This window comes from Haliotis rubra, unplaced genomic scaffold (genome assembly GCF_003918875.1).
Source record: "Haliotis rubra isolate DU_JTF1 unplaced genomic scaffold, ASM391887v1 Scf248, whole genome shotgun sequence".
Classification (NCBI taxonomy): Eukaryota; Metazoa; Mollusca; class Gastropoda; order Lepetellida; family Haliotidae; genus Haliotis; species Haliotis rubra.
The window spans coordinates 1,070,373-1,079,404 of NW_025766536.1; the positions used below are offsets into that span (position 1 = coordinate 1,070,373).

The 9,032-nt window shown below is 40.2% G+C and overlaps 2 protein-coding genes across 2 annotated transcripts; one reads left to right on the forward strand and one right to left on the reverse strand.

Annotated features, from left to right (window-relative positions):
* Window positions 1–834, forward strand: LOC124279231. The gene has a single exon (XM_046715043.1). The coding sequence runs from the start codon at window positions 1–3 to the stop codon at window positions 430–432; it is 432 nt and encodes a 143-aa protein (XP_046570999.1). The 3' UTR covers window positions 433–834.
* Window positions 835–4,166: 3,332 nt separating this feature from the next.
* On the reverse strand, window positions 4,167–4,694 carry LOC124279232 (putative nuclease HARBI1). The gene has a single exon (XM_046715044.1). The coding sequence runs from the start codon at window positions 4,692–4,694 to the stop codon at window positions 4,167–4,169; it is 528 nt and encodes a 175-aa protein (XP_046571000.1).
* Between the last annotated feature and the right edge of the window lie 4,338 nt (window positions 4,695–9,032).

The following is a 9,032-nucleotide window of genomic DNA, read 5'->3' on the forward strand; positions in this document are numbered from 1 at the left end:
ATGGTCGACAAACTGGTGCAGTTTGAAGTGCTTACTTGCCTCATGAAAGCTGAGATTATTGAGAAACCAGGGACGTCTTTTGATCGGGTCAGGGAACTACTGTCCATGTTACCTAGACAAGGCCCTCAAGCTTACACCCTATTCTGCAAAGCTTTGGAGGAATGCGGAGAGATCCAAGCCCTGACAATGCTTGGACTAGAGACTCCAAGTGACAAGTTCCCCCGGAGTCATCTGGACTTAGGAGGTGAAGTGTTTGTAACTGCCAAGTCTTGGAATAATCTACTGAACATCCACATTAGGACGTATGATGTGTATTCCAGTGGCAGAAGTTATCCTACTCGTCGTGGCATCGTGCTCACCTTGAAACACTGGTTAGAAATACCAGGTGTAAAGCTGTCAGGGAAGGAAGAAATCGAGCCTATGTTCACCTAGGAGCTAACATGTATGCCACTTTGGAGCTAAATGGTGGTGTGGATCTACGACAGTGGGAGAAAAATGAACAACTGGGAGTCGTACCTACTGCTAAGGGTATCTTGTTGTCCATTCAGCAATGGCAGAAACTGAGAGACTGTTGTGATGTGATGTCAGACTTTGTGCCAGAACTGAAGGACATGGTTCCCTGTATGGCACAAGAGGATCATCAAAACCAAATGGGGTACCTCCAGTGTTCCTTCTGTAATCCAAATGACTACAGTCAGTGGGTGTAAACCCATTCTTGTTTGGACTCTTGAACAGTCAACATGTTTTTCGCATTACTGAGTGGTATGCTCTCTATATGTATTGTAAACAATGGTACCGTGACATTCAAGAAGCAGTGGAAGCTGTGATGGAGGAAATATCTCTCTGTGTGTAAATATTGTCTTTTGTGAATACAATGTTGCATTGTATTTTCGTCTTGGGTTTTGCTTAAATAGCATGATGCATGTGAGTAATGTTTAGTTGTGTTTGAGATGGCACCTTGGGAAGACTACTTGAATAGGATCTATTATAACCCACGTGGTCAACGTATGGGTAGTTGCATATTAATCTCGTACGTCACACGAGTGTCGTATCGCGTTGACCTGTGTCGTAACGACTTGACCTGAGATTGTAACGATTTGATTGGATAACCGATGGCCTCTCAATTAGGTCACATTCTGACGTAACTATTTTTTCATTCATAACAAACACGTGAATTCATTCATTCTACAACTTAAATGCATTGTGGGAATGTAAACATTGCGAACGTTGCCGTGTCGCTGTTTAATTGTGAGTTGAACTGAGACATTATACTTGGGGAAAAACATAAACGCATTGTTTCCACCAGTGATGTTAGCCGAATGAAGCAACTGGAAACCAAGAAACGAGTAGTTTACTGTAGGAGGCTGTACGAGCCGATGACAACTTAAGCTGGTCAAAGAGACGATGGCTGAGAAGGCCTACGAAAAGCCAACATTGACAATGTTATGTCATTTTCCATTGGTTGCTATTTTTAGACGGCCGCGCTTGTCCTTCATCGGAAGACGTCCAAAATACATTTTGTATCAGATGCTTGATTGGCATTTTAGCAGATGATATTTGATGAACATAGAGATTTTTTCTGGGTTACATCTTCTTTTCTTTTCTTTTTTCATCGCGACGGAATCCAGTTTGACCAATCCGGATGTGACGTCAAATAAACGAGCAGAGGGTTTTAAATGGCAGCCTATACCGGACTTGCGTTCAATAGGCAAAACGTTACGGAACATTCGGGACGTTTTGTCTGTTGGACGACCCGTTTCCCCGTAACGCTACGTTAAACCGCGAACAGTCTGACGAGGTTTCACGCGAAGTGACCAAGATGGCGGACGATGCATCAGTGTCATCAGTCGGTACATTTTACAAGTGCTCCGTGTGTGGCATCTTCTTTGATACGATGGAAGCTTTTGTTGAACATGAGTGTGGTGAGTCCTGAAAACTTTGGAAGTACTTATACAATGGTGGTAACTTGATATTACCTATGAACCCAACGAAATCGCCGTTGATACATGCCACCATTATGGCCAAGTAAAAAAATGTCTTGTTATATAGGATTCAGCACTCTACTTTGCAGCACCAATTAGATGTTATCATGCTATGTCTGCATTTTACACGGTCAGTGTTCCCAAATATGTGCATGTTGCAATATGTTTCAGCTTCAACTACTGAGAAAACTGCAACACCGACTGAAATCAGTGTGATTGATGAACTCGGGACTGACACTGACAACGTGGAGAATGAAGTGCACAGTAAGTGATTCAGAAGGAAAATGCAATGGACATAATAGACCACATACATTGCAGTCAGAGTAAATATTGTTTGCAAATAGATTACGTTTATATTATTTTAAGACGGTTAAAAAGAACAACAAACAAGTTATTTGTAAATACTGCTCCACAGAAGGAGATCAAGTAAAATATAGATCTAGTTCCCTATACATGTCGCATAGTATTAATGTAGTACACTACTTCTTTACAGCTTCTACCCACTGCACACGGGGGTACTCTGCGACCATCCTCCTAATTGAAACCTACAGAGATCTTCAATATATTTTCAAATCTTCTGCCTACAAAAAGATTGATGCTTGGAAACGAGTGGCCAAAGAGTTACAAAAACAGAATTATAGTTATACCGCAGATCAGTGTGACAAAAAAATGAGAAGCTTGAAGTACAGGTAATTTTTTAGATGTCATTTGTCTAACTAAATAGATGGTAAACCTTGTTGTCATCTTTGCTAAAAGTGATGCATTATGTTAGTGTTCATTTTACAAGATGATAATTCATATAAATGTATTATCGGTAGGTAAATGACACTTCAATTGAAGAGTCACAGAAATTGTTTTTGTTGTTTTTTAAATCTAACTGGAAAAAATGTTTAGTGTATTCACTTTAGTGTTAAAATGATAACTTTATATTTTGATCAGACTGATAATGCCAGTGTCTGTTATTAAATGTATTCAGTAAGTGTACGTCTTTATTCAGACACAAGGTAATAGTGGACGGAAACAACAAAACTGGAAGGGGAAAACGGACTTGGGAGTTTTTCGATCTTATGGAAGATCTGCAGGCTGGCAACCCATCAGTCCGGCCAACCATAACAGTCTCTTCACTTGAAGGTATGTGCAAATGTTTCTCTGAAAGACAAATTAAGAAGAATGTCTATAACCACTATGGGGTAACGGAATTCGTCACAGGTTCATTATAATTTTGCATGCCACAAATATAATGCTAATACAAATGATGGAAACAAAAGTTTATCGATTGAAAGAATAAACATGTCTTCATTATATTTACTATTGTTGTTCACATCAGTCGTATAGTGTAGTGTCTTGTTTGTGTATAATTGTGCAGGTGAAAAGACCAAAGAAACAACTTGTAGTGCTCCTTCAGCTACTAGTACTCCTTCAGCTTCAGAATCTCCCTCGAGATCCTTAGCATCTACATCGGCTGAGACACCATCTAAGGCTGGTCGGAAGCGACAAGCACCAGAATGGTTTCAGCAGTTTACAGAGGAAAACAAAAAACAGTTGTCCCAGTTGGTCATGCAACAAGCAACAGCAAATGAAGTAGCGAAAGAAAGAAATGAAATTCTAAAGGCTATCTTAAACAAAAAGTAGAGGAGTATGTCTCTATCATGTCTATTTTCTGGTTCCTGATGGACATTTTTTAGCCATACCTACTCAAAGGCTAAGGGTCATCCAAGCAGTAGTTATCATTTGCAAGAACGTTAAATATTTGCAGCTTCCAGTTTTTGGTTTTATTTTGATCCTTGTGAATACCAATGTTCATGCCGTACCTGAGACTTATCGTTTTTTGCTGTTTGAGTAGTATATTTTCAGCAAACCGTAACAGTGACCTTTGTTACAATTTAGCAAGCCATGCTGTGGACATTACTTAACCAGTGGATTTTCCAGTCTGAGGACATGTTGAATACCAAAGTGTTTATTTATTTTGTTCATTTATTTTGTTTAACAGATCATGTTTTGCTGTTGTCATGTTGGACCAAGTTGATGTAAAGAATGAACAAAAAGTGCCAAAATTTTATTTTATTGTTTTATTTATTTTAATAAATAATTTAAAAAGAAGATTGTTATCAGTTTGTCTTTATTATAACATTGAGGCATGACAGTGTCACCATGAGTTAAGGGTCTTGAAAACACAGATTAAATCTACAGGAGAAGGGCAATGTCATTCCTCTTTGCAACAGCATCAGCTGGCAACCCCTCGAGTAGTGCCTCTTCATCGATCAACTCATCTGCCTGGTGATCGTCATCACCAATAATGTCATCATGAAACATTTCCCTCATGAGAATAAAATTATGCAACACACATGCTGCTACAATGAAGTTGCACATTTCCTCTGTTAGCTGCATGTCAAGATACTTCAGTCTCCGAAATTTACATTTCAGGAGTCCTATAGCTCTTTCAACATCCACCCTTGTTGATGCATGGCATTTGTTAAACTTCTTTTCTGCAAGGGATACATGTCCATTGTCCTTGAATGGAACCATGATGTACGGAGCAAGTGGGTAGGCTGAATCACCAATAAGATGGAAGTCCGGTGGCAAATATCCTTGCTCAAGTTTGCGTCTTAATGGGCTGTTCTTGAAAACTCTGCAGTCATGAACCGACCCCGGCCAGCCTACATAAATGTCGGTGAACTGCAGTTTGGCGTCGCAAACGACCTGTAACTGCATGCTCGAGTAACCCTTCCTGTTGATGAATGCATCTCTATTACAGGATGTACCAGAGATTGGAATATGAGTACCGTCAATGGCACCAATAACTTTAGGGAATCCACACCGTTTAGAAAATCCTTCAGCCACAGCCCCTAGTTCATTGAGAGTTGGCAACTTTATATATTCATTGACTGTTGAAGAAATTGCTCCACAGACACTGAGAGCAATAACATGCAGGGATCCTTTGCTCAAACCAAACCTGTCGGCAATACCACGATAGGATTCCTGATTGGCAAGTAGCCACAAAGTTGACAGTAGCTTTCGTTCTGCAGTCAGTGTTCTCTCGGGTAACAGTGGTGCAATCCGTTCACAAAGGTCCTACAACAAGAAACAGCACTCATACTACTGGCTCAGTATACTGTTTAACCCTTTCCATGCTGGCTAAATTATTATTCTATGGGATCTGCCAGTAATATTACCCTACCAGTATGGAAATAGTTAAGCTTCAACTAGTAAGATTTGTTAACCCAATTTAATGCAGTTGGTTTCCTCTTGTCCAAATAGTATTTGGCATATTCTAAATAAACTCCAGACTGGAGGATGCATATATTAAACTAAATGTGTTTTTTTTATGATGATGATGATGAATTCTTTTGTCCGAATAAAATTAGTGTCACTAGTACCTGAAACGTCGATCTTTTCATCCTGAAATATAATCTGAAATCGAAGTCCCTGTATTCTGGAATTACTGTTTCAACGTAGCCCTTCACACTTGCTGTTTGCTCTTGAGTTGTCAAACACATACCCAGCGTTATAGTTGATGTTAAGGATGATATCCTTGCAATGTTTACAGCAGGTAGCAGGCAGGTTCCCTCTGCTAATTCACTGAGAACTACCCGTTCTTCTAAAGATAACGCCATTTTGCAAAACGTTTGCACAAAACTCTGCGTTCATCAGGCGAACAGAATGTTCTTACAGAATGTCGCAAAACGTTTTAGGCTATTGAACACAATGCGGCTCCTAGCTTTGGCGAACGTTAGCGCGAGCAAAGGGAGCCGGAAACCAGCTTAATGACAACTGACATGCATCGTGACGTCGGTTACCATGGCAGTGACGTCATTAGTGTGACGTCATGCAAATATTGTACTACAGTACAAAACTCTTCCGCAACCTCTTTATGAATCCGGTTTCGGTTTGAAACCAAAAACATAACAAAAATACTCTATTTTGTCAATTTAAATGCATGTAAGACGTGGGTAATAAATAAAATACCACACTCGGTCTCATTACATACGAATTATACGAAACTCGTGACCTTCCTATGTTATCTGACCTCGCTTTCGCTCGGTCAGATACCATAGGAAGGACACTCGTTTCATATAATTCGTATGTAATGAGACCTCGTGTAGTATTCTCTATTTACGATCCAGAACATCCTGGTAGTTATGCTGGACCCCAGAAGTTATATGAAGCCGTGAACGCCGAGGGTCAGTTTCAAATTGGTTTACATCGAATCAAGAAATGGCTCAAAGTTCAGGAAAACTATACGATGACTCATCAAGTTAGGAGAACATTTCCTACGACATTCTTACATGAGGCTGGATAAGATTTTATATGCTCCATGCTGAGGGGAAAGGAGATCCTTATCATTCCATTGTACGTGGAGGAGACAAATCAGCCATGATGTCTGTCGATCGATATTTGGAACAAGTTGTCGAACAGGCCAAGGTTCTTATTCAGATCCCCCTATAAAAGGGGGAACTAAAACTGGAAAACAGTTCCTCCCAGAACCGCAAGCTGTGCACATCTAAAAAAGAGGGCTCTGGCGATAACTTGGATATACCCCCTTAAAGAAGAAATAATGGCTTCATACACTGAAAATTGATGCGTCGAAGCTAACGGTGATGAATTTAATCTCTTCACTATACCTCCTACCCATACCTCGGTGGATAACCAATATTATATGACCTACAGACCTTCGTCTCAAATTACAACCGATTCCAGTCCCATTGAATTAAACATCTCAGGACAAGGGGTAGATTACATTGACTTGAGGAGAACTCAATTACATGTACAGGCCAGGATACTCAAAGTAGATGATACAGACATTACACAGATGAAAAAATAGGACCAGTCAATCTATGACTTCAAAGTCTGTTCTCTCATTACGAGCTCGACCAATATTTATCCTTACAAGAGTTATATAACCCACTCCTAATGCATGAAACAAGGGTCTGTTTCAAAGATATGAATACTCTAAGCATGGAACCGTGGATATATGAGGACCTCTCTATGAAGATTTGATGGATTCAAACTTGATTAATGGCGTGGATTTACAAATACGAATGTTCCACACCCCTGCTGCATTTAATCTCATGTCTGGAGAAGACTCACCCAGTTACAAGGTGAAAATAGAAGATATCTATTTGAGGATGTGTAAGATTCGACCCAGCTCAGCCATCACCACCAGTCATGCCAAAGTTCTCGCTCATCACACTGCAAAGTATCCTTTCACCAAAAGTGACATAAAAACTGTATCTTTACCCCAAGGACAGCTGAACTACACAGTGGATAATTTGTTTCAAAACAAGGTCCCCAACAAAATCGTTGTAGCGTTGGTATCTGCAGAAGCCGTCAATGGAAGTTACACCAAATCTCCCTTTAATTTCCAAATGTATAATCTCAGTTCTATTGTTCTTTATGTGGATGGAGAATCACTACCAGGGGAACCCCTACGGGTAACTGATAAACAGTACATTGCAGCTTATAATACTTTGTTTGAAGGAAGAGCATCCAGAGGGTTGAACATCAACAGGCACGACTTTAAGGGCTGATATGCTCTGTATCAGTTTTGTTTAGAACCCTATCATTTGAAAGAAGACTACTTGGATCTGATAAAAAGAGGAAGCGTATGGCCACACCTTCAGTTTAACACGGCATTACCCGAGACAACAAATCTGTTTCTCTATTCTGAGGATATTCTCATGCTGACAGTGGATAACGCGAGACATATATTGTACTCTACACCATGAATAAGCTACAATTGATGTGTGCCCTCTATGCGGATGGAATCAAAAAACAGTTAAATGTTAAAATATACTGAACAGCAAAAGAAACGCAAGTTTCGAAAAAATGAAATTTCATGAAGGTAAGCGTTCATGTATATGGAACGTTCATGGTAAAGTGACGTAATGATCCCAGATGAGATGATGTCATGCAATTTGACGTCCATACGAACCATTCACACAAGCACACCAACAGTGCAGCAAAACCATAATTTTAGCACATGCGTCGACGTTTCTGGATGGAAAGCATGCATTTAACTCTAGGTATTCTTTATAAAGGTTTGTTTAAAAACACTTGTAGAGGGGTATAAACAAAGCCCGCAGCCTAGACTCCCAGTTGTCCGATTTCTATTTGTGGAAGTCGCGGTGACTGAGCGGGTTAGGCGGCTGACTTTGTGTGCTGGCGACTTGGTGCCTGACTCTGAGGGTGTGGGTTCGAAACCCGGATGGGACTCAACCTAAAAAAGTACTAGAATCTGTAATTTACTAAGAAAGTATCATCCCAAATATAACATGCTGAACAAAGAAACAGTCACCAAATGTGTTTATTGAAACGCCTAGCTAGAAATGGCTTTCAAGGATTGAATGTCCCCGGTCCCCGGTGAAACTCTATGAATCAGTTGTTTAAACAGGGCGGTGATGAATGTCCCTTGTAGGAATAAATATTTTGGTTGAAGGATTGAATTGGGCATGTGTCATTAAAATGTCGAAATGTCTAAAAAATGTCATCGTTTTCAACAATTTCTAGTAGGTAGATCATTGACAAGACTGTCTTAAAGTTGTTGGTTGGGGTGAAGTGATCTTACGAGTGATACTATACGTAAATATGATTGAGAGTAGTGAGTGAGTGAGTTTAGTTTTACGCCACACTCAGCAATATTCCAGCTATATGGCGGCGGTCTGTAAATAATCGACTCTGGACCAGACAATCCAGTGATCAACAGCATTAGCAGCGATCTACGCAGTTGGGGGGCGGTGGGGTAGCCTAGTGGTTAAAGCGTTAAATAACTGTTCATCAATCAATCAGTCTACTGGGGGTTCTGATTGGGAACAGAAAAGTCCAACTATTATGGACCGGAAAAATGCGGATTAGAATTGGTCTTCAGCAGCCATGCTTGTCTTAAAAGGCAATTAATGGGATCGGGTGGTCAGGTTTGCTGACTTGGTTGACACATGTCATCGTGTCCCGATTGTGTAGATCGATGCTCATGATATTAATCACTGGGTTGTCTGGTCCACATTCGATTATTTACATACTGTCATCATATAACAAACGAACAACAAGAAAGCA